Here is a 25,170-nt window from a genome sequence, read left to right as displayed (position 1 = left end):
TAGAGTGCATCCATAAACACCAACTAGCAATCAGAAGATACGATGAAAACTCCTTAATTTATAACAGATGGACAGATTTAACCATAGTTTCAACTGGGAAACTATCTATGAGTATCCTAGAATAAGATAATTCCATAAATGGCAGGGGATTCCTGGAAACTACATTGAGAAAATTGGATTTCAATAGACATATAAAGTACATTTATACACCTTTCAAAAGAGACAATAAAAAAGCTAATAAGGAAACAAAAAGAGCAGGACACATTTTCTCCAGCAGCTAACCTAGATAAGCAGGTGTAACATATCAGAGAATCAAGCAGATTAACAGTAATCAAGGAAGAACCATGAAGAAAACCCCACCAACCTGGTAGGACAAGCTACTGTATATAAACAGGGAGTAAGCACTACACTCACTAGTACTGATGACATTAGATGGTCAGGTAATAAAATGTCTGCAAGCAGCTATATACTGAACTAGATACATTCTTAATATTCCCGTTTAATATTCCAGAATGACAAATATATTAAAATCACATAAGAAGGATATCATCCCAAACTTTCTTTTTCTGATAGATAATCCTTACCTTCAACTATAGAAATCCAAGTGGTGTGCTTGTGCAGTGGTGTGCACCTTTAGAAACCCTTTAGAAATGGGGAGAGGTCAATTGTAGATAGTCAAAGGTTAATGTTTTTGGGGTTTGGGGAAGAAACCACAGTGTCAGGTAGTGCATTCCAGGCATTGATCACTCTATTGCTGAAGTCGTATTTTCTGCAGTCGAGTTTGGAGCGGTTTAAATTCAGTTTGAATTTATTACACGTTCGCATATTGCTGCGGTTGAAGGTGGTCATTAACAGAAATGGCATTTTGGTATATGATTTTATGAACTACATTTAGATCAGATTGCACCACACAATTGTAAATTGTCCTTTCCTGTCAATGACTACTTCAGCTTCAACCATAACACTCAAGCACACAGCAGATACAAATTTAAAGTAAACCGCTCTAAACTTGACTGCAGGAAATACTTCAGTACCCGAGTAGTTGATGCATGAAACTCATTACCAGACCCTGTAGTATCATCACCTAACCCCCAAAACTTTACCCTTAGACTATCCACTGTGGACCTCTCCCAATTCCTAAGAGGTCAGTAGGGGCATGCATAAGTGCCCCAGAGCACTTTCCATCCCATCCTAATGTTTCTCTTACTAGTATCATGTATATAAATATTATATCTTTGTATATCATCAATACGCACTTGACAAAACAAACAAATAAATAAAAATATTGTAACAGAATAGGTAAAGATTTTGTGCAGCTTTTGCAGAATATGCTAATCTTGGTTTAGGTTATTGGTTTCTTTCTTTCATTAAGGGAACCTAGTGCTTAATAATGACTGTGAATATATTTCTGCATAAATATGAACATGAGTTCTAAAACTACTAGGTAAAGGGAAACCAATTAAACAAATGCATCAAATCATTTAACATAGTGAGGAAAATCATCCTAAGCGCCATATTTGCATGTGACTTTGTATACCACTAATACGTATTTCACAAAGCAAATAAATAAAAATAAAATAAATTGTGTAATGCTGAGTATTTTTAGCTCAGTATATAGCAATCATAAGTTCTGCGCTAAGTCCTAAAAGGCGAGATGGCGTTCTTCAAAAACATGACCAGTTCTTCCCCGTATCCCCTCCGTCCCCCGCCCACTGCTTCCTCGGTGGAGATTTGAAGACTTGATCCCACCAATAAAACATCTACATAGCGTATCTCTATGGCCCGCGGGGCTCTCCTTTACGTTTCACGCGGGGCCGTGACGTCATCACGAAGGGACGTTACTCGGGTAACAGGAGGAGACGCGGCAACCTCCGGCGGTGGCGATGCAGCTGCGACACGTTCGGACTCTGCTTACTCCGCAGGTTACTTGAGCAGAAGGGGGGGAACCGGTTTGGGGGAAAGGAGAAGTTCGAGACTCGGGGAGAAATACCACACCCGCAGTCCCTTGCCCATAGCCTGAAGCTTTGTATCTCTTCACTTCCCCGGGGAAAAGGCTGGACTGGCAACGGGTCATTATTAGACCTGAAGAAGTTCTCATCTGACTTGATGGAAGTCTGCCTGTATATTCTGTCTATAACTTTTCTTGCGTTTCTTTCCTCCAGGATGGGGCAGCCAAAGTTACCTGCATGGCTTGGGCTCCAAATAACGCCAAGTTTGCCGTTTGCACAGTGGATCGTGTGGTTCTCTTATATGATGAACAGGGTGAGCGTAGGGACAAGTTTTCCACCAAGCCTGCAGACGCTAAGGTGAATTGTTATTTTGAGTGGTCGAGCTGTATGAAATCGTATTTCAGAGTTTGTTAAAAAGTTAATGTTTGAGGAAAGGAAATAATGGGGTTGCTCACTTGGTATGTTAGACTCAACACAGGGGAAGACTGGCATTAGACAATTGACAACTACTTTGCCTCCGATCTGATTTAAATGTAGTTCATAAAATCATATACCAAAATGTCCTTGCTGTTAATGACTACTTCACCTTCAACCGCAGCAATACACGAGCATGTAATAGATTCAAACTAAATGTAAACAGCTCCAAATTCGACTGCAGAAAATACTCTTTCTGCAATAGAGAGATCAATACCTGGAATGCACTACCTGACTGTGGTTTCTTCCCCAAACCCCAAAAACTTTAACCTTAGATTGTCTACAGTTGACCTTTCCCTGTTTCTAACTGGTCTGTAAGGGGCATGCATAAGCGCACCACTGTGCCTACCATCCTTGCCCTACTCTCTAATTGTCCTCTTTTATCATTACTTTTTACTTATGTTTATACAAGCAACTACTATCCTATACATGTTTGACAAACAAACAAATAAAGATTCATTCCATCTGATTACATGCTACCCTTCTGGATGAATCAGTGTTAATTACTTAGTACAATGGTACCTTGGTTAACGACCACAATCCGTTCCAGAAGATTGGATATTAACCGAAATGGTCGTTATCCGAACCTTGGTAGGCAGGCGCTGAGTTTGCTGATCCCGGGGGGGGGGTCTCTTTGAGGACAGCAGCAACTGCAGCGGCTGTGGCAGTGACTTCTTTTTGAGGACAGTGGTGGCAGTGGCGGCCTGGGCATGGACGTGATATTTCTGGGACCAGCTGGTGGCAGCAACTGCTGTGGCAGCCCTGGCAGCTTCCTTTCGAGGAACAGCAGCACCAGGAACATCATGTCCATGCCCAAGTCCCCAGGCACCCGCCGCCACTGTCCTCGAAAAGAAGCCACCACTACAGCTGCCGCAGTCACCGCTGTCCTCAAAGAGAAACCCCCTGGGACCAGCAAACTCAGTGCCTGCCTCGTCATAGCCGAAGCAACGCTTTGCTGCTCCCGTGGCGAGGAGATGAAGGCAGAGAGGCAAGAGGTAAAGAGGTAAGGAGAGGGGGGCAGGAGTGGGGGACAATGGGTGTAACATTTTGAATAATAACCAAAAAAATCTGTTCGGTGTCTGAATTTTTGTTCGGTATCTGGAGGAAATTTTTGGTTGTTATCTGAAATGTGCGCTAACCAAGGTGTTCGTTAACCGAGATTTCACTGTACTGTATTGTGTACGTTAAGAGAGGAAAAATGCAATCTATAAAGATTTATCCTGAACCTATTTTCAGAAGTTTTCAGATTGCATTTACTTTGGAATTGCCTGAGTAATAATTTACAAGATATTCATATCACACTGCCAAATTTGTATAGTTATACAAAATACTTGTTAAAAATTATGAATGCAAATATGAAGGGAAGAGTCAAATTTTATAACTGGCAGCAAGTAGCATAATTGGATATGCCAGCATCATTTATGTATTGTGAGTTCTTGTACAGAAGCTCAATTATCTTCCACGACTTTAAAAGCACAGTAAAACTAGAAGAAATAATTTCAGGAGATAATGAAATCAGTTTCACAAAGTTGCTATGAAGCAGAAATCACACTAAGCCACAATTAAGGTCACCCTGAAGATTGGAAACACTACTTGTCTTTTTTGTCAGAGACCCAGCCATAACTCAAACAAATGCTCATTTCCAACTCCTCTATATATGTATGTCAAAATCTCAGTCCAAGAAAAATTGAAAATGCCCATGTATGATACCTCTTTCTGGATGATGCGCTACAGTTTCCAAACATTTTTATATTTTTAATTATTTGACCAGTCCATTAAATTGCGTTGATTTCATGTTGGCATTTATCACAGACCTGGTACGTAATTTTCTAGAGTGTTGCTTAGTTCTAGAAAATGGCTTTTTTTGGTAGGAATTATATGACCCCACATCTTTTGTCCTGAATAAACTTTTTCACGTTTTTGGCCTAATTTGATGGATTTTACATATTCCAGCTTTCATATGTGCCCATAATATATGGCATAAAGCTACACATTACTAGTGACACATTGGCATCAATATATTGATGCATGGTTAACATGTTCTAGATGTATTCTCAGCCTGTAGTATATTGTATAATCTTTCATTGGTCTTGTCTCCTATCTATATTATTGATATGTTTTAAATGCCCAAGAAATTCATTTCATCTCTTACTATTTGTTTATATTTCTGTTTTGTAAATCTGGGTTTATTTTCGCCTGCTTTGTTTGCAAAAGGCTTCCTCCTTCCTGAATGAAATTACCTTTTCTACTAATAAATTTCCTGGTGCATTGATATGAGTGACTTTTTCAGACATGATTATGTCTCTGGATATACAATTTTTTGGATTATGATTTTGAATAAACACTAGGCACATTATGTTACAGTCTTTCCTTTCTTCTCTTTCCAGTATGGCAGGAAGAGCTATGTGGTAAAAGGAATGGCATTTTCCCCAGATTCTACTAAGATTGCTGTAGGGCAGTCAGACAACATAATTTTCGTATACAAAATTGGGGAAGAATGGTAAGTGCCGTTGGAAGGATAGAATGAAAACAGAAATCCATTCTTTTAAATAGCAATAGGTTGTATTGACGTGATAGCCCGTCAGTTGCACATCTGGTGTTCCTGTGGATATGAATGAAGATGATTCATTTCCTATTAACTTCAGGAGACTATGGACACACTCTGGGTGCCTGACCTTGCTTTACTGACGCTATTTCCATATTACTTCATCCAACAGGATCTCCTAGGCGAGATTTGTAATATTTGTTGGTCCTTGACAGTAATATTCTCTCTGTTTATTCCTGTCCAGGGGTGACAAAAAGGTGATCTGCAACAAGTTTATACAGACGGTAAGTTTCCTTGTAATGAGAGACCTTATACATCCTTGCATACTGTCAGGTCTACTTTTCTTTTTTATTAATAAGAGACTGGTGCCTGAACTGAAATTTGGGAGTGAGTGAGGGAAAGAGCTGGATATTGGATTAGCTACGCTGTCCAAGATGTGTGAATGGAAGAAACAGGGAGGAAATATGATCAGAATAGCCCTGCCTAATAGTACTATCATTTTTTCACAGCTGCTAAGAGGAAGTTCAGCCATGGGAGGAGTCAGTAATGTAACTCTAATTTCAGAAACAGGCCATTCAGTTGACAGATTTCTTTGTCTGCTTGCAGAATAGCTGTTTTCTTCTGCTCCTGATTATCCTGTTTACTTTGTTCTTTATTAGAGCGCTGTGACATGTTTGCTATGGCCAGAGGAGAACACCATTGTGTTTGGGCTTGTTGAAGGCAAGGTGAGAGAAACTGAATCATAGAGCTTTTTTTGAGAAGTACAGTTCAGGAATTGGGGAAAAATACAGCCACATCTAGATGCTGCTGCAGATTGATTCATTTTAGGTGTCATTGGCTGTTCCCCAAATCCTCCCTAAGCATGCAGATATTGAGGGGCGTCTATTCTGATTTTCTTCTTGCTCTCTGATTGTTGGGATGACCTGATTTTTCTTTCCTGCAGATTCGTTTAGCTAACACCAAGACCAACAAATCCTCTACCATTTATGGAACAGATTCCTATGTGGTGTCACTGGCCTCCAAGTAAGTGAGGGAATGGGAGAGGTGCCTTAGTTGACTGCCTAGAAATTGCTAGCTCTGATTCCTCTCCTGGCCAGCTGGCCAGGAGCGTAGAGCAGTGATTTTCAACCTTTTTTGAGCTGCGGCACATTTTTTACATATACAAAATAATGGGGCACCTTCAGCGGGAGGGGAGTGGGGGGGCTAAAAAAAGTTTGGACAAAAAAAATATATATATCTCTTTTCCTCTCTTTCGCTCTATTTCCCTCCCTCTTCCTCTCTCTTCCTTCCTCTCTTTCTCCATCCCTCTTTCTCTCTTCCTTCCTTCCTCTCTTTTTTGCTCTCTTTCTATCTCTCCCTCCTTCCCTGCCTCTCTCTCTCTCTTGCTTTCTTTCTTTCTCATTCTTTCTCTCTCTCTTGCTTTCTTTTTCTTTCTTTCTCTCTCTCTTGCTTGCTTTCTTTCTCTTTCTTTCTCTCTCTTTCTTGCTTTCTTTCTCTCTCTTTCTCTCTCTTGCTGAGCTTCGCGGCACACCTGACCATGTCTTGCAGCACACTAGTGTGCCGCGGCACACTGGTTGAAAAACACTGGCGTAGAGCATGGGTTCCTAATCCCAGATCCGAGGACTGGCACCAGTCTGTAGCATGCCAGAAACCAGTCCATGCAACCAAGCGAAGCCTCATTGGTGGTTTGGGGCTGCTGGCATAGAGTACATGTTTATTATGAGACCTGTTTTTTAGGCTGCAGTTGAGAAGTAGTTTAGTACGTGATACTTCTCCTGAGCCTGATGGCTGCACTACTCTATCCTACATCATTGCAAACAGAATTACAAAGCGAGTGGCTTAAAGACATGATCCCCTGCTATGCCATATTGATCACTCCTTATATATCACCTCTGCAGTATCTCGGGGAAGGGTATCCTCTCTGGACATGCAGATGGAACCATTGTGCGTTACTTCTTTGATGATGAAGGCTCTGGAGAATCACAGGTACGAAAAAGTTTGTCTTCTAACCAAACTAAGCCTGTAAAAAGGTGAGTGTAACATGAAGAGCAGTTATTCCTTCAAGATATAGTGTTATTTGGGAGTGGCAGCCTTTTTTGCTTTATTTCATGTTTCTGGAAAAGAGAGGTCCTTCCCCAATAAGAATTTCCACTGAACTAGAGATGTAATTTGGAATGAGATGAATGGAACACCTCTTAGTTGGAGACACGAAGGTTGCTGTGGTAGTCTTTTTATATAGAGAGATCTTTGTGTGCATTCACACAGAGACTGTACATTTTCTTTTCTATTTTGTGAAAGATTTTGTATACTGTTCTACACTTGCATATGCTTTAAAAGCAATGGAGTTGTACAGTTCACACAGTCTTCCTTCTTTCTATCAGCATCATCTTTTTTCCCGATTTTCTGCTTTTCTTTCAAGATGATGCATTCTCCCTACTCTGCTTCCCCGGCCTGTGAAGAAGAAAGTCATTAACAATATCATGGCAGGCCTCCATCCCCAACCTTCTCTACTTTGGCCTTTTCCCTGTTAAACTGGGTAGAACAGGAAAGCAATTTGCGTGTACTACTAGATGCAGAAAAGCATATTTGCATGAGACAGGAAATGAAGGAAAGATTTTTCCCTGGTATTTTATGTTATGAGTAGGAAATTCTCCTTTAAAAATTGAAAGGTTATCATATATTAAATTCTTTGGTACAGTGGTACCTCTACTTAAGAACGCCTCTACTTAAGAACTTTTCTAGCTAAGAACTAGATGTTCAAGATTTTTTTGCCTCTTCTTAAGAATCCAGAAAAAATTCCCAGGAAATTTGAGAGCAGCATGAACGCCCGGCCAGTTTCCTGCCATTCCCCCTTTAATCCCAGTCATTTCGGGCTTATCTGGGCTGCCAGAGGAGCCTTTCAGTGGTGCTTAAGGAGGCTTTGGCAATCCAGAGCGAACAAAGCATTTTCCTTTCTCTGGGCCCTTGGAGAGGGAATAAACCGCTGCCAGGACCCAGAGAAAAGAAATGTTCTCTTCACTCTGGGCAGCAACTCTCCTCCTCCTCTTCTGCCTCTTCCTCCTCCCACCCAAATTCCGAGCTTTTATTTCTTTCCTAATGTGTTTGCGTGCATTATTTGTTTTTACCTTGATTCCTATGGGAAAAATTGCTTCTACTTACAATCTTTTCTACTTAAGAACCTGGTCACGGAACGAATTAAGTTCTTAAGTAGAGGTACCACTGTATATCTATCTAGTTTGTTATATTGGCTGTGTTTCTTTTAGAACAAATCTGCACTTGGAGCCCAAGCTAAATCAGGCTGCTGAAGCTCCCCACAGCAAGAAAAAGCATTGCATTTCCTGTGCAGTAAATTAATAAGTTTATGCTTGGAAATCAGGGGTGGGTTCCACTTACCTTCGCCACCTGTTCGCATTGTATCGTTTTGCACACGCACTCTACTCATACACATTCCCTCGTGCAATTGGGCTTCTGTGCATGCTCAGTACCTGGAATTGGCCCAAAACACAGTTGAGGAGCTGATCTGCTGTGCTTCGGGCGAAGGAAGAAGTCAGTTTAAGCCCAGGTGTGGGCAGGCAGGCATGGGGGATTTGAGACATCTTCCCCCAGGCTCATTATTATTTATGTTTGGTATGTATGTGCTGTTTGGTTTTTAATTATGATAAGGTTTTTAGTTTTTTTTAATATTAGATTTGTGCCATTCTAATATTGTTTTTATCGTTGTTGTGAGCCGCCCCGAGTCTTCGGAGAGGGGCGGCATACAAATCTAATAAATTGAATTGAATTGAATTGAATTTTATAAGCAACAGAACAGGAAAAACATTCAAAACAGTACCAATATTCACACACACATACACAAAAAAAGGATGACAGCGCCCACAGACTGGTCTTGCACCAGCCAATCTTGTTCAGTGATGTCACCTTCAGGTCACTACTAGCTCGGGTGATCTGCTCTGAACCCATTCCTGCTGGAAGTTAACAGAAAGAACAAGACCGAGCCAGGATGGCGCAGTGTTTAGAGTGCAGCACTGCTGGCTACTTCAGCTAACTGTAGTTCAGCAGTTCAAATCTCACCAGGTTTAAGGTTGATTCAGCCTTCCATCATTCAGAGGTGGGTAAAATGAGGACCGAGATTGTTGGGGGCAATAGGCTGACTCTGTAAACCGTTTAGAGAGGGCTGTAAAAGCACTATGAATTGGTATATAAATCTAAATGCTATTGCTATTTAGGCCAACCTGGTTACCAAGATGTGGAATTGATCTTAAGAGGAATTAGTCTGATTAAAATAATTTTTTAGTATAAACATCCAGTAAAGGATATCTAAAATGCCACTGCGTACCCAGTCAAATGGATTAAAAAAAATGTCATGAGTCTTCTCAACAGCATGAAATTTTTTTGTTGCCTTGGGATAAGTATTTGCACAATCTTTGCTGAGAACACTGTGCAGTGTTTGCTGTCTGTTTCCACCTGCCTCTTTCACACCTCTCATTTTTGCTTCTGGGTTTCCAACAGGGCAAATTGGTGATGCACCCCTGTCCCCCTTATGCCTTGGCATGGGCGTCCAACAGCATTGTGGCTTGCGGCTGTGACAAAAAGATCGTGGCCTACGGGAAAGAAGGGCATGTGATCCAAACCTTTGACTACAGTCGAGATGCTTCAGAGAAGGAGTTCACTGTTGCAGCCGCCAGTCCAGGGGGCCAGTCAGTAGTAATTGGCAGTTTTGACAGGTGTGATGCTCAAGGATGGAATGAGGGGAGAGGTTGAAGTAGGGCAAATCTTTCCTGGCTACTCACTCTATCTTTGATCTCTCAGGCTCAGAGTGTTAAACTGGAGTCCTCGACGTAGTGCATGGGAGGAAGCCAAGCCCAAGGAAATTTCTCATCTATATACCATCACAGCCTTGGCCTGGAAACGAGATGGTTCGCGACTCTGTGCGGTGTGTTTCCCCTCTCCGTATCATCTCCAGGGATATAATTCCTGGATGACCTTGTGTTCTGATCTCCTAATTCTGGGTTGGAAGGCTGGTACACAAAGGATATCTGAAGGAAACTTTTCTTTGCACAGGGTACCCTGTGTGGTGGCGTGGAACAGTTTGACTGCTGCCTTCGCAGGAGCATTTACAAGAACAAATTTGAAATGACGTATGTGGGGCCAAGCCAGGTATGAAATGTGAAGTTTGGAATACAAGAACCTTTGCTCTTGAGCAGCTGGCGTCAAATGCCAGAAAAATGGGAACTAAATAAATCACAAAGAATTGTTTTCCAAGTGGTATGGACAGTGGTAGTTTGCTAGTCACAAAATAGATAATAATAATAATAATTATTATTATTATTTATTTATTTATTTATTAATCAGATTTGTATGCCGCCCTTCTCCGCAGACTCGGGGCGGCTCACAGCAATAATAATACAATGTAAACAAATCTAATATTTAAGTTAATTTAAAACCCCAATTTAGAAACCAATCATACATACTAGCATACCATGCATACATTTTATAAGCCTATGGGGAGGGAAAAGTATCAATTCCCCCATGCCTGACGACAGAGGTGGGTTTTAAGTAGGTTACCAAAGGCTAGGAGGGTGGGGACAACTCTGATATCTGGGGGGAGTTGGTTCCAAAGGGTCGGGGCCGCCACAGAGAAGGCTCTTCCCCTGGGTCCCGCCAAACGACATTGTTTAGTTGACGGGACCCGGAGAAAGCCAACTCTGTGGGACCTAACTGGTCGCTGGGATTCGTGCGGCAGAAGGCGGTCCCAGAGATATTCTGGTCCGGTGTATTATAATAATAATAATAATAATAATAATAATAATAATAATAATAATTTATTAGATTTGTATGCCTTAGAGAATTAATGCATACAGTGTTATAAGAACATGTATGTGAATGTTGTATGTGTATCTGTTTTACAGCAATAGCACTTAGGCTTATATACCGCTTCAGAGTGCTTTACTGCCCTCTATAAGTGGTTTACAGAGTCACCGTATTGCCCCCAACAATTTGGGTCTTCATTTTATTGACCAGAAAGGATAGAAGGCTGAATCAACATTAAGTTGGTGAGAATCGAACTGCTGGCAGTTGGCAGAATTAGCCTGCAACACTGCATTCTAACCACTGTGCCACCACAGCTCTTTTACTCCTAATATGTACAGCGCACATTTATGTTATAGCAATGGCAATAGCACTTAGATTTGAAAAGCACCCCATAGTGCTTTAGAGCAGTGTTTCCCAACCTTGGCAACTGGAAGATATTTGGACTTCAACTCCCAGAATTCCCCAGACAGCGAATGCTGGCTGGGGAATTCTGGGAGTTGAAGTCCAAATATCTTCCATTTGCCAAGGTTGGGAAACACTGCTCAAAAGCACACTGGCTGGTTTACAATGTCAGCATATTGCCCCAAACAATCTTCCTCATTTTACCGACCTTGGAAGGCTGAGTCAACGTAATGATATTCATAGCGCTACTAAAAACACATAACAGGACACATCCATTTCCACCCTTACCCACTACTTCCAGATTCTCCCCCTAAAGTCTAAAAGTCTTTGATTTGACTTGCCTTATGATGCTGCCATATTACTTAATATATTCCGATTCCTACTTTTGATCAGGAAAATGTATTGCCTTTAAAGTATTTCAGGCAAACTAATGATTTGTGCCCATAAAACTTGAAAATGTATTATTGGAAGGCAGACACAGAAAAGCTAGCATGGTGTGAGGCAGTGCTGTTGATCTGGATAGACTTCTTCAAGTTAAATGTAATAGTGAGTGAATACAAAATGACAGAATTTAATGATTGCAACAATTTAGCTAATTTCACCCTTGGGAAACCAACTTGGCTTTCTTAGGACTATGTCTGCCCTCATCTTTTTGTTCTACACATAATTCTACAGATCACCAATATGCATGTATATAGGTTGGGGGAAAAGAGGATGCTGCTTTGTTATGACCTCCTTTTATCTGTATGCCAGGTCATTGTGAAGAATTTGTCCACTGGAATGCGAGTCGTTTTGAAATCCCACTATGGCTATGAAATCGACGAGGTGAAAATCCTGGGGAAGGAACGTTACCTTGTTGCCCACACCTCAGATACGCTGCTGCTGGGTGACCTGACTTCCACCAAACTCAGCGAGGTAACATGTTTCGCATTATTTTTAGAAATATACTTTATTAGTTTATACAAAAAGAAAGAAAACAGGGGAAAAGGGGGATGGGAATACAAAAAAGAGAAGGGGGAGGGAAATGGGGTAAACAGTATTATTATACAGCTTATATATATTATTGTACAGTGTTCCCTCGCTTTTCGCGGGGGATGCGTTCCGAGACTGCCCGCGAAAGTTGAATTTCCGCGAAGTAGAGATGCGGAAGTAAATACACTATTTTTGGCTATGAACAATATCACAAGCCTTCCCTTAACACTTTAAACCCCTAAATTGCAATTTTCCATTCCCTTAGCAACCATTCAGATTATTACTCACCCATGTTTATTTATTAAAATTTATTAAAAAAATATTTAATAAAGGCAGAGGAAAGTTTGGCGATGACATATGACATCATTGGGTGGGAAAAACCATGGTATAGGGAAAAAATACGCAAAGTATTTTTTAATTAATATTTTTGAAAAACCGTGGTACAGTATAGACTTTCCGCAAAGTTCGAACCCGCGAAAATCGAGGGAACACTGTATACACATTCCAAGTATTTGTCCATATGTAAATATTTTGTATTCAATATTCTTATTTGAACAGTCTTATAGCTGTAATATTTAATAGTCCAAAAATAACGTGGAAAGGAAAGGGGTAGTAAAAGGAAAGAGGGAAGAAAGAAAAGAAGGAGGAAGAGAGAAGCGAGAGAGAAAGAGAGGAGGAGGAGTACCGGCAAGCTAGCAGGCATTTGGATTGTGACGGCTTGGTTTGATTATGTTTGTTGTTTTTGTTAGTGAGACGTAATTGTAGGTTGTAATGTTAGTAAGTTTCTAGTAATTATCAAGTGGATGGAACTCAGACAGGGGTTGTATTGATTTTGATCCGAATTTCTATTATGCATATCTTTATTTTGATTCATATTAAGAGATTTTAATTATTTTTCATTTTATTGTCTTTAGAGTTGGATAACCATCTGAACCATTTCTCCCAGGCCTTGTAAACTCTGAATCATTTTTGTTTTGAATTTCCATTGTTATTTCTGTTAGTTCGGCACATTCCATAATTTTGCTAATGATGGTTAGATTTGTTGGAATGTCTTCTTTTTTCCAATGTTGTGTGTATGTTAATCTGGCGGCCGTTAGTATTTGGATAATGAGGTATCTGTCTTCTTTACTTAGTTTCTGCCTAAAAATGTTGTGATCTTTGTCAATATAACTTGGTCCATTATTCTTTTAATTTGTGTCCAAAATTTTTGGGCATATGTACAAGTCCACCACATATGATACCATGTTTCGCATTTAAGATGGTGGGCTGACAGCTGTTGGGAGGCTGGTGTGCATAAAGTCTGTTTCTGAATTAATTCCTGCCTGTCACATTCAGTTAGATTTGTTCAAGCCATAGATTTAAGCTTCTTGCGTAAAGAAACCCAAACAGGCAAGGCCTTGATTATACCGTTGTGGCTGCCATTTTGACTTTTTTTGTAACCACACTCTGCAAACATCCCTGGTTCAGATGGTTGTTTTTTTTTATTCCTCCAGCCAGGCTTGTGTCTGTATATCCAACCATGATTAATGGCAAGAGATCAAAGCTCTCCCTGAGTGCCTTTGGCTGTCCTTGGGCTTTCAATCCCCCTGAGATCTCTACTGTTTATCCCTTTGGCTTGGTTTGGCTTTTCTGCAGCTGTCGTTTGGCAGGACCCAGGGGAAGAGCCTTCTCTGTGGCAGCCCCGGCCATCTGGAATCAACTCCCTCGAGAGATTAGAACTGCCCCCTCCCTCCTTGTCTTTCACAAATTATTTAAGATCCACCTATATCGCTAGGCATGGGGGAACTGAGACACCTCCCCCAGGCTTTTATATTTCATGTTTGGTATGTGTGTGCTGCAATGGTTTTAATTGATGGAGTTTTATATGTTTTTAATATTAGATTTGTTTCATTGTAATATTGTTTTATTATTGTTGTGAGCCGCCCCGAGTCTTTGGAGAGGGGCGGCATGAAAATCTAATAAATTATTATTATTATTTTTGGACGGGAGGGTGGTTATTCATCCATTTTTGCTGGATAACCTTTAAAGAAATGGTTGTGAATCTCTTCCCCTCCCTCCCTGTTCTCTCTTTTTCAAAATTTATTTATTTATCAGATTTGTATGCCCCCCCCCCTCTCCATAGACTCGGGGCGGCTCACAACACAATAAAACAATTCATGACAAATCTAATAATTTAAAAACATTTAAAAAACCCCATTATTAAGCAGACATACATACAAACATACCATACATAAATTTGTATAGGCCCGGGGGAAATATCTCAATTCCCCCATGCCTAGCGGCAAAGGTGGGTTTTAAGGAGTTTATGAAAGGCAAGGAGGGTGGGGGCAGTTCTAATCTCCAGGGGGAGCTGATTCCAAAGGGTCGGGGCCACCACAGAGAAGGCTCTTCCCCTGGGACCCGCCAGACGACATTATTTAGTCGACGGGACCCAGAGGAGACCAACTCTGTGGGACCTAATCGGTCGCTGGGATTCGTGCGGCAGTCCTCAAAGCCTGGGGCTTCACCATTTCCCATTATTTCCCAGAGAGAGATAATCGTTTATAAAAGTCAGCTTAACCTTTTTGAATACTTCCATCTGTTTTCAGTCATGGTGCCTTAAATTACCAGCAGTTGGAATATAAAGCCAGTCCTGACACTGCTTGGACAGGCTTAGCCTGGTTATTTATGTGGTGAGAGTCTGCAGACTGGGGCTAATCACTTTGTAGAAAGTTATAAATGACATGAGCAGCATGCATGCTGAGAAATGCAGGGGTGTCAAACTGGATTTCTTTGAGGGCCAGATCAGCATTATAGTTCTCCTCTGCAGGGGTGTATGTGTGTGTAGACAGGATGGCAGGAAGCCATCTAGGCTAAAAATGGGATGCCGGGGGGGGGGGGGGCTATGCATGCCCCCCCCATGTCCCATTTTGGCCAGCAAAGTGTTGCAGCAGGTCATCCAGGCTGAAAATGGAGGGTGGGGGGGCCAACCCCTGTGCCCCTGTTTTGGCTGCCAAAGGCACTGTGGGCCAGTCCTTTGCTATTTCCAGGCCAGTTGCACAGGTCAAATTAAAGCATGTGGGCTTATGTTTAACAACTCTGTGCTAGTGGAAGCATGTAATAATAATAATAATAATAATAATAATAATAATAATAATAATAATACTGTAGTAATAATAATAATAATACTGTAATAATAATAATACTGTAGTAATAATAATAATAATAATAATAATAATAATAATAATAATAATAATAATAATTCCACTGGAACTTGTGCCGGAACTACCATTTACCAGTGGCAAAGAACTGGTGGGATCATAAGCCTGAAAAAGTGGTCGAAAATGAGCAAGCAAAACTACTGTGGGACTTCCGACTTCTGAAGCATAACATACCAGACATCCTGATTGTGGAGAAAAAGAAAGTATGGATCATCGACATCGCAATCCCAGGAGACAGCAGAATTGAGGAGAAGCAGCTAGAGAAATTAGTGAAATACGAAGATCTAAAAATCGAGCTGCAACGACTCTGGCATAAGCCAGTGAAAGTAGTCCCAGTGGTACTTGGCACACTGGTTGCAGTGCCAAAGGATCTCAGCAGACATTTGAAAACCATCGGAATTGACAAAATCTCCATCTGTCAATTGCAAAAGGCCGCTTTACTGGGGTCGGCAAACATAATTTGCCGCTGCATCACGCAGTCCTAGGTGCTTGGGAAGCGCCCGACTGGTGATGAAATGCGAAATGCAGCATAGTGGTCTCGTTTGCTGTGTTGTATTGAGATAATAATAATAATAATAATAATAATAATAATAATAATAATAATAATAATATATTAGATTTGTATGCCGCCCCTCTCCGAGGACTTGGAGTGGCTCACAACATCAATAGTAATACAATAGAATACAAATCCAATATAAAAACTAAATTTAAAAATCAATTATTACTAAAAACTAGCAATTCTACACAGTCAGACCAATCTCATATGCTTAAGTCAGAAGGGTGGGGGGAGAAGTTAATCTCCCTATGCTTGGCGGCATAGATGGGTCTTCAACATCTTGCGAAAGGCAAGGAGGGTGGGAGCAATTCAAATCTCAGGGGGGAGTTGATTCCACAGGGCTGGGGCCATCACAGAGAAGGCTCTTCCCCTAAGTCTCGCCAGACGACATTGTTTAGTCGACGGGACCTGGAGAAGGCCAACTCTGTGGGACCTAATCGGCAGCTGGGATTATGTAAAGCAGCAGTCTTGTCAAATCAAGTGTGAATGAGGTGAACATGGAAAGATTGTCTGATTTAATGCACACTGTCTATTCTTCTCAGGTGGCCTGGCAGGGATCTGGTGGGAATGAGAAGTTTTTCTTTGACAATGAAAATGTAAGTGTGTGCCTGCTACCCATTCAAATCTTGCCATTATTCCTCTTGCTTATCTTTTTTCTGCAAGAGTGTGTTCTACTCTTCTGGTTTGCATTTCTATAATACAGTGATACCTCATCTTACAAACTTTTCAAGATACAAACCCGAGGTTTAAGATTTTTTGCCTCTTCTTACAAACTATTTTCACCTTACAAACCCACCGCCGATGCTGGGATGCCCCGCCTCCGGACTTCCATTGCCAGCGAAGCACCCGTTTTTGCGCTGCTGGGATTACCCTGAGGCTCTCCTCCATGGGAAACCCCACCTCCACACTTCCGTGTTTTGTGATGCTGCAGGGGAATCCCAGGAGTGCAAAAATGGGCACTTCGCTGGCAACGGAAGTCCATCGCAGCATCGCAAAAACACAGAGGTCCAGAGGTGGGATTTCCCATGGAGGGGAGCCTCAGGGGAATCCCAGCAGCGCAAAACCGGGGGCTTCGGCTGGCAAAAAGGGTGAATTTTGGGCTTGCACGTATTAATCGCTTTTCCATTGATTCCTATGGGAAACATTGTTTCGTCTTACAAACCTTTCACCTTAAGAACCTCGTCCCGGAACCAATTAAGTTCGTAAGACAAGGTGTCACTGTATTGGAGGGGGAAAGAAGTATGAGAAACTCTGACATTTGAAGGCCCTCTGCCGCTTTTCCTTGGCATTCAGAGTGTTCTGCCTCCCATCTTACTCTAGGTCTGCATGATCTTCAATGCGGGAGAGTTGACTGTAGTGGAATATGGGAGCAATGAGATATTGGGTTCTGTGCGCACCGAGTTTATGAACCCCCATCTCATCAGGTGAACAATGAGACTTTTTTCTGCAATTGTGACTTGAAGAGTAAAAACACCTACCGGCTCTCCCGACATGCATATACCTGTCCTCATTTTTGTACTTTCTTTTAGTGTCCGACTCAATGAGAGGAGGCAACGAGGAACGGAGGAGAACAAACGATTGGCTTATTTAGTTGACATTAAAACCATTGCAGCAGGTGAGTGAAGTTCCTTCTTTTCTACCCGAGCTTTGACTGCTTGAGGTTGATCTCAGCTTTAATTCTGGACCTTGTACCCTTTTTTTCTTGACTTTAGTGGATCTTATGGTCGGCTATAATATTGGCACTATCAGCCATGACAGCAAGATTGACTGGCTGGAGCTGAATGAAACTGGTCATAAATTGCTTTTCCGGGATAAAAAGATGAAGGTAACCGGGCAGTAGAAGGGGAGGGAATTACGAGGGTCGCCCAGAAAGTAATGCACCATATTTTTCTTCAACAATTATTTATTGAACACAGTGAAACTTACATACAAGGAAGAATGATCTTTCTTCTACACTCCCTATTTTTACACTATCTGTCTGAAGAAACACAAAATTTACACACGAACTCTTGACAATTCAAATAATGTACAGTGGTACCTCAAGATACGAACCCCTCGTCTTACGAACAACTCGTGATACGAACCCGGGGTTCAGAAAATTTTTGCCTCTTCTTACAAACTTTTTTCGAGTTACGAACCGGCGTTCGGAGACTGCTGGGAAGCGGCGCAGCTGTTTTAAAAGGTGACAGCCGGGCGGCGGGGCTTCCCAGAAGCCTCCCGAACGCCGGTTCGTAACTCGAACAAAGTTCGTAAGAAGAGGCAAAAATTTTCTGAACCCGGGTTCGGTTCGGGAGGTTGCTGGGAAGCCCCCCAGCCCGGCTGTCACCTTTTAAAACAGCCGCGCCGCTTCCCAGCTGTCTCCCGAAGCCGAACGCGGAAGTTCGGCTTTGGCGTTCGGCTTCAGGAGACAGCTGGGAAGCGGCGCGGCTGTTTTAAAAGGTCGCAGCCGGCCTGGGGGGCTTCCCAGCACCCCCCCGGGGGTGCTGGGAAGCCCCCCAGGCCGACTGTCACCTTTTAAAACAGCCGCGCCGCTTCCCAGCAGTCGCCAAAAGCTGTTTTTTTGCGGGGGTTTTTTGGTTGCACGGATTAATTGACTTTACATTGTTTCCTATGGGAAACAATGTTTCGTCTTACGAACCTTTTGTCATACGAACCTCCTTGCACCAATTAAGTTCGTATCATGAGGTATTACTGTATATCTAAAGTTTCGCATTCGTACCATTACTGTAGGCTGAGAAAAAAAAATGTGGTGCATTTCTTTCTGGGCGGCCCTTGTATGTTGTGTAGGGACCCTGAATGGAAGGAAAAAAGGATGATAACATGAAAAACATGTCTCTGTTGATGTTGTGTTTCTTTTCTTCCATCCCCCTCACCTGTTATAATTCTCAGCTGCATCTCTATGACATTGACAATGCTGTAAAGACCACCATCCTTAGCTACTGTTCCTATGTGCAATGGGTTCCAGGGAGTGACGTGGTGGTAGCCCAGAACCGAAACAGTCTCTGTGTATGGTACAATATTGATACACCAGAACGAGTGACCATGTTCCCCATGAAGGTAATATTTGCTCTCCACCAGCTGGTATCAGACCAGCATCTGGCTTAAGCGCTTAGTTGGTAAAGATTAGCTGGAGTTTGTGATGGTCGTAATCTCTCAGCTGGTGAAGGGAAGACAAGTGCTAGCTTGGCAAATAGTTTAGCGTGAAAAGGAATGAGATGGGAGAATTTAGAGAAATAAAAGAAGCAGCGATAGAAAGCGCTCAAGCGGTAATAGTTCTAGGCTGGAAGGATGCGACAAAATGGACAATACAAAATTGGTATCGGATCATGGTGGATCATATTCAGTTTGAGATTATGGATAAGAGGATGAATTCGGCCAATGAAACTGATCTGCGGGAACTGATGGGACGATGGGACAAAGTAAGAGGATACATGGTTAGTAGAATTTGAGACCAAGGTATAAAGAATAAATTAAAATTACTTTATAATCTGTAAATAGATATACAGTGTTCCCTTGATTTTCACGGGGGATGCGTTCCGAGACCGCCCGCGAAAGTTCAATTTCCGCGAAGTAGAGATGCAGAAGTAAATATACTATTTTTGGCTATGAACAGTATCACAAGCCTTCCCTTAACACTTTAAACCCCTAAACTGCAATTTCTCATTCCCTTAGCAACCATTTAGATTATTATTCACCATGTTTATTTATTAAAGTTTATTAAAGAAAATATTTATTAAAGGCGGACGAAAGTTTGGCGATGACGTATGATGTCATCGGGCAGGGAAAACCGTGGTATGGGGGGGGGATGCAAAGTATTTTTTAATTAATATTTTTGAAAAACTATAGCCGTTTCGCGAAGTTCAAACCCGCGAAAATCGAGGGACCACTGTATTGCTCTTTTTTTCCCCTTTTTTTGTTTAAATATTTTTTATTGATTTTTAACAATTTAACATCACACAACATAAAACAGTGCGTAGTGAATTGTGCCCACCACCCCGACATACACACATTCCTCACCACCAATTTGGGGGTATTTCTTGTATAAACCACTTAACCCAAGAGCAATATATCTGTTTACATATTATAGAGTGATTCCAATTTATTTCTTGTAGCTTGGTCTCGGATTCTGCTCGTCATATATCGTCTTACCTTGTCCCACCGTCCCATCAGCTGTCCCAACTCAGTTTCATTATCCAAATTTATCCTTTTTTCCATAATTTCAAATTGAATATGGTCCACCATGTACCTATACCAATTTTGCATTGTCCATTTTGTCGCATCCTTCCAACCCAGAACTATTACTGCCTGAGCGCTTTCTATTGCTGCTTTTTTTATTTCTCTAAATTCTCCCATCGCATTACTTTTTACTAGTACTGCCATTTCCTTAGTAATTGTCCATTGTATATTTAACATTCTATTGATATCCTCTTTCACTTTTTGCCAAAATTCCTGCACTATCGGGCATTCCCAAAACATATGCATAAACACTCCTTTGTCTTGACAACCATGCCAACAATTCCCCCTGACATTCTGCTGAAAATGTGCAAATTGAACGGGAGTGAAATACCACTTATGTAATATTTTCCTTCTCATTTCCCTGATTCTTGTATTTTTAATTTTCCTTATATCTTCTACTATATTTTCCATTTCTTGTACCTCTACTAATATCTCATTTTCCTACCATTTAGTCAATCCATCAATCGTGCCCCATCTGACTGCACTAGCTCTCTTGAGTTAAAATGATATACAGAAAATATGCCCCAATCTTGGTGGAGGGGTATGAATGTTGTCTAGTGGTCGGCACTTTGAGCATTGAGCACATTTTATTTTTTGTAAAAAGGCAAGTAGTATAATGTGGGGAAATAACTAAGTCTAAAAAAATTGGCTCCTGCAGGGTGATATTGTGGACTTGGAGAGGAGCAATGGGAAGACAGAGGTGATTGTGACTGAAGGTGTAAATACCGTGTCCTACACTCTGGATGAGGGGCTCATTGAGTTTGGCACAGCAATTGATGATGGTGACTACCACAGGTGAGAGTCTGAAAAGGATTCCAGAGAGGTTTAAATTTCAAGCCAGGTGAGAATCTGGAACCAGCCACCAAGCAATACCTCTGGAAAGCTTTGGTGGGGATTCCATGAGCAAGCAAAGTCAGTCCATCCTTCCTTTTGAAGGGAGGAATCTTCCCTTGCATGTGAAGCCTGGATGGGGGTATACAGAGAGTTTGAAGAAAATCTGATTCCTCATTCTTAATTGCTCAGTGTCCCATTGCCATGAATGACTGGTACTCAGCCCCTTTGCTTTCTGCTTTTAGAGCTGTAGCTTTCTTAGAAACATTGGAGATGTCTGCTGAGACAGAGGCCATGTGGAAGACACTAAGTCGACTAGCATTGGAGGCCAAACAACTGCATATTGCTGAAAGGTGAGTGATTTGATCCGGCAAGCTCCCCAAAAGCATCTGATAGAGCTAATCTGGCAATGTTAGCCAAAGAATCAAGAATCTGGTTTCGGACAAACACGTTTTCTAAAAAGGCACAAGCTTTTATCAGCTGCATTCCATTTCAGCTCCTGAGATGGATAGTGGCTAGACTGATGTGGGATTTAAATTGGGGTGAAGAGGAGGTGTTGGTATAAGACAAATTGGTTATATGGATACAAGTTATAAAAAAATTTGAAAAAGATGGTGACAGACTCCTGCTTTTTTGATACCATAGATCAGGGATGTCAAAATTCGATTTCATTGAGGGTCGCATCAGGGTTGTGTTTGATGTCAGGGGGGATGGGTGGGCTGGGGGAGGGGGGGCAGCTTGACATCAGTTGTCGGGCACCTGTGGCGGCCCGAGTACAGTGTTCCCTCGATTTCCGCGGATGATGCGTTTCAAGACTGCCCGCGAAAGTCGAATTTCCGCAAAGTAGAGATGCGGAAGTAAATACACTATTTTTGGCTATGAACAGTATCACAAGCCTTCCCTTAACACTTTAAACCCCTAAAGTGCAATTTCCCATTCCCTTAGCAACCATTTAGATCATTACTCACCATGTTTATTTATTAAAGTTTATTAAAAAAATATTTATTAAAGTCGGATGAAAGTTTGGCGATGGCATATGACGTCATCGGGCGGGAAAAACTGTGGTATAGGAAAAAAACCCGCAAAGTATTTTTTAATTAATATTTTTGAAAAACCGTGGTATAGACTTTTCGTGAAGTTCGAACCCGCAAAAATCGAGGGAACACTGTACTCTACCAGCAAAAAGGGGCTCCCAATCTCCCTTTTTGGCCAGGACAGCCTCCTGCAACCATCTGCCAAAATGGAGCTCGGGGGGAGCAGATGGGAGCCCAATTTCGCTGGCAGAAGCATGGTGGGCCAGTCTGCTGTTTCCAGAGCGGCCCCAATGGGCCAGAGCTATCTCGCTCGCAGGCCTTGAGTTTGACATCGCTGCCAAAGAATCTGATTCTCCCACAGGGTCACTCAGAGCAATCCCCTTAAACCAAGGAAGTCTTTTTGATTCAGTCTGCCATCTTTCATGAAATACCTTGACTGGATTGTCATTTCTGCTTGTTAAGAATCTTGCTTGCTCACCTTTTTACTAGTTATATTTTTACAAATCTCTTTTAGATCAGTTATGAAACTGGTAGACATTTTATTCTGCTTCCTATCCACTTTAGACCACAAAACCTGCACCTCTTTGAATTTATACATTGATTATTTCCTGTTTGTATCTATGTATTTTTTGTTGTGCATCACCCAGACTCATCCTGTCCTGAGTTGGGTGTCCTTATAAAACTGAAAATACCGGTAAGTAAAATTTATAAAATAAAATAAAATAAACCCTAGTAATATTTTCTTCTAGGTGTTTTGCCGCTCTTGGACAAGTATCTAAGGCTCGATTTCTCCATGAAACAAATGAGATTGCGGACCAAGTAGCCAAGGAATATGTGAGTGAAAGGCAGAGCTTGCTTTTGTTCTTTTCATTCTCCTATCTCCTAGGTTTCCCTATCCATAATGCTGCAATTCCCTTTTCCTTCAATCAGGATTCCCCAGATTGGGGAGGTACAGGTAGAGGTCTGGGGTGGGCCAAAGAACCTTTTAGTCACGTTGCTACCATAAATCTACCTTTCCCAAAGATTAATTGTATTGTTTACATTGCTCATCAGTGTTTATTTCAGTGTTTGGCTTTTTGGTGTTTGCCCCAAAATAAGACATCCCCTGATAATAAGCCCAATTGGGATTTTGAGTGCATGACAGTAAGGTCAAGCTCTTATTTCAGGTCTTATATTTCAAAAACTATATAAGACAGGGTCTTATTTTCGGGGAAACATGGTACATATATTAAGATTACTTTAAAGTAATTCTGTCCGGAGCGATGGAATTTTTGTTTTAGGCGATAAGAAAATGCTATAAGGATAAATAGACATTGGTAATTTTGATTTTTGTAGTTAATTGTTTTTTTAATTAATGAGCTTAGATTTTGGAAGGATGGGGATATGGTTGTTTAAATATTAAAACAAAGTAGAGATGCTCCTGATAGTTTACTTTTTTTATTTTTCATTAGGTAAGAAAATTTCATATATAGATAATCCCAGGCACGGAGCATGTGGTTTTACTTATGTACACTGCTCAAAAAAATAAAGGGAACCCTTAAACAACAAAATATAGCTCCAAGTAAATCAAACTTCTTTGAAATCAAACTGTCCACTTAGGAAGCAACCCTGATTGACAATCAATTCCACATGCTGTTGTGCACATTCAACTTTGTACAGAACAAAGTATTCAATGAGAATATTTCATTCAGATCTAAGATGTGTTAGTTGAGTGTTCCCTTTATTTTTTTGAGCAGAGTATGTTTTTATTGTATGGTGGAGGGGAAAAAAATGTAACACCCCTCCGCCCCCCCAAAAAAGAATACTTTAAAGGCAAAAATATCTAGGAACTATTGCCTCAAAAAGGAAAATAGGGCACATCCAATAGGGCACTTGTCTCATCTGGGTTTTCCTTGCACTTGGCGGGTGCTTAACGTACATGGATGGAGTTGGAGGGGGCACATCTATTTTTCCCCACTGTTTGAGAATGACATTTCCTCCTCTGTTTAATTGCTCACTTCAGGGAGGGGATGCCACAGACTTTTATCAGGTCCGGGTCCGCCTGGCTATGTTAGAAAAAAACTACAAGCTGGCAGAGATGATCTTTCTGGAGCAGGTGAGCCTGGGAGCAGGGATCGTTTATTTTGAAAACTTGCGGCCCTTACACCTCTCTGTATTCTCCTGTCATTGATGGCGAACTTATGGCATGGGCGCCACAGTGGCACGCGGAGCCATATCTGCTGGCACACTAGCCATTGCCCTAGCTCAGCTCCAACATGCATGTGTCTGCTGGCCAACTGATTTTTGTCTTACACAGAGGCTCTGAGAAGGTGTTTTTGGCTTCCAGAGAGCCTCTGGGGGTTGGGGGGAGGGCATTTTTACCCTCTCCTGGCATTGAATTATGGGTGTGAGTTCTCGCACATGCGCGATAGCAACTTCTCGATCCACAGCTCACATTAGAGAACCATCTTTCAGCTGTGGTGAGGGGGGCGTTTGCCCAGGTTCGCTTGGTACACCAGTTGCGGCCCTATTTGAACCGGGAGTCACTGCTCACAGTCACTCATGTCCTCATCACCTCGAGGCTCGACTACTGTAACGCTCTTTACATGGGGCTACCTTTGAAGAGTGTTCGGAAACTTCAGATCGTGCAGAATGCAGCTGTGAGAGCAATCATGGGCTTTCCAAAATATGCCCATGTTACTCCAACACTCCGCAGTCTGCATTGGTTGCCGATCAGTTTCCGGTCACAATTCAAAGTGTTGGTCATCACCTATAAAGCCCTTCATGGCACCAGACCAGGGTATCTACGAAACCGCCTTCTGCCGCACGAATCCCAGCGACCGGTTAGGTCCCACAGAGTTGGTCTCCTCCGGGTCCCATCAACTAAACAATGTCGTTTGGCGGGACCCAGAGGAAGAGCCTTCTCTGTGGCGGCTCCGACCCTCTGGAATCAGCTCCCTCCAGAGATTAGAACTGCCCCCACCCTCCTTGCCTTTTGTAAACTCCTTAAAACCCACCTCTGTTGCCAGGCGTGGGGGAACTGAAACATCTCCCCCTGCCTATGCAGTTCTTTGTGTATGATATGACTGTATGTATGTTTTTTTAAAATATATATTGGGGTTTCTTGTTTTTTAGACTTTTAAAATGTATTATTGTTATTTTAGATTCTAACTATTAGATT

General features: G+C 41.8%; 1 protein-coding gene across 2 annotated transcripts in view; it reads left to right on the top strand.

The window, feature by feature from the left end:
* The first annotated feature begins 1,821 nt into the window (after nt 1–1,821).
* IFT172 (intraflagellar transport 172) overlaps nt 1,822–25,170 on the top strand; it is a 57,867-nt gene continuing 34,518 nt past the window's right edge. For both annotated transcript variants that reach the window (XM_070734999.1, XM_070734998.1), the window contains exons 1-20: nt 1,822–1,922; nt 2,163–2,306; nt 4,811–4,923; nt 5,213–5,252; nt 5,628–5,693; nt 5,912–5,991; nt 6,867–6,954; nt 9,478–9,692; nt 9,778–9,901; nt 10,030–10,125; nt 11,935–12,096; nt 16,452–16,505; nt 17,230–17,333; nt 17,439–17,524; nt 17,622–17,734; nt 18,799–18,966; nt 20,804–20,940; nt 21,222–21,329; nt 22,760–22,844; nt 24,013–24,105. In XM_070734999.1, coding sequence (XP_070591100.1) covers nt 1,884–1,922; nt 2,163–2,306; nt 4,811–4,923; nt 5,213–5,252; nt 5,628–5,693; nt 5,912–5,991; nt 6,867–6,954; nt 9,478–9,692; nt 9,778–9,901; nt 10,030–10,125; nt 11,935–12,096; nt 16,452–16,505; nt 17,230–17,333; nt 17,439–17,524; nt 17,622–17,734; nt 18,799–18,966; nt 20,804–20,940; nt 21,222–21,329; nt 22,760–22,844; nt 24,013–24,105 — 2,115 coding nt within the window. In that variant the 5' untranslated portion in view covers nt 1,822–1,883. The remainder of the gene's footprint in view (nt 1,923–2,162; nt 2,307–4,810; nt 4,924–5,212; nt 5,253–5,627; nt 5,694–5,911; nt 5,992–6,866; nt 6,955–9,477; nt 9,693–9,777; nt 9,902–10,029; nt 10,126–11,934; nt 12,097–16,451; nt 16,506–17,229; nt 17,334–17,438; nt 17,525–17,621; nt 17,735–18,798; nt 18,967–20,803; nt 20,941–21,221; nt 21,330–22,759; nt 22,845–24,012; nt 24,106–25,170) is intronic.

The sequence above is a fragment of the Erythrolamprus reginae genome, chromosome 1 (genome assembly GCF_031021105.1).
Source record: "Erythrolamprus reginae isolate rEryReg1 chromosome 1, rEryReg1.hap1, whole genome shotgun sequence".
In the NCBI taxonomy this organism is placed as follows: Eukaryota; Metazoa; Chordata; class Lepidosauria; order Squamata; family Dipsadidae; genus Erythrolamprus; species Erythrolamprus reginae.
The sequence above is the reverse complement of the archived record's forward strand: the minus strand, read 5'-3'. Positions and strand labels throughout refer to the sequence as shown.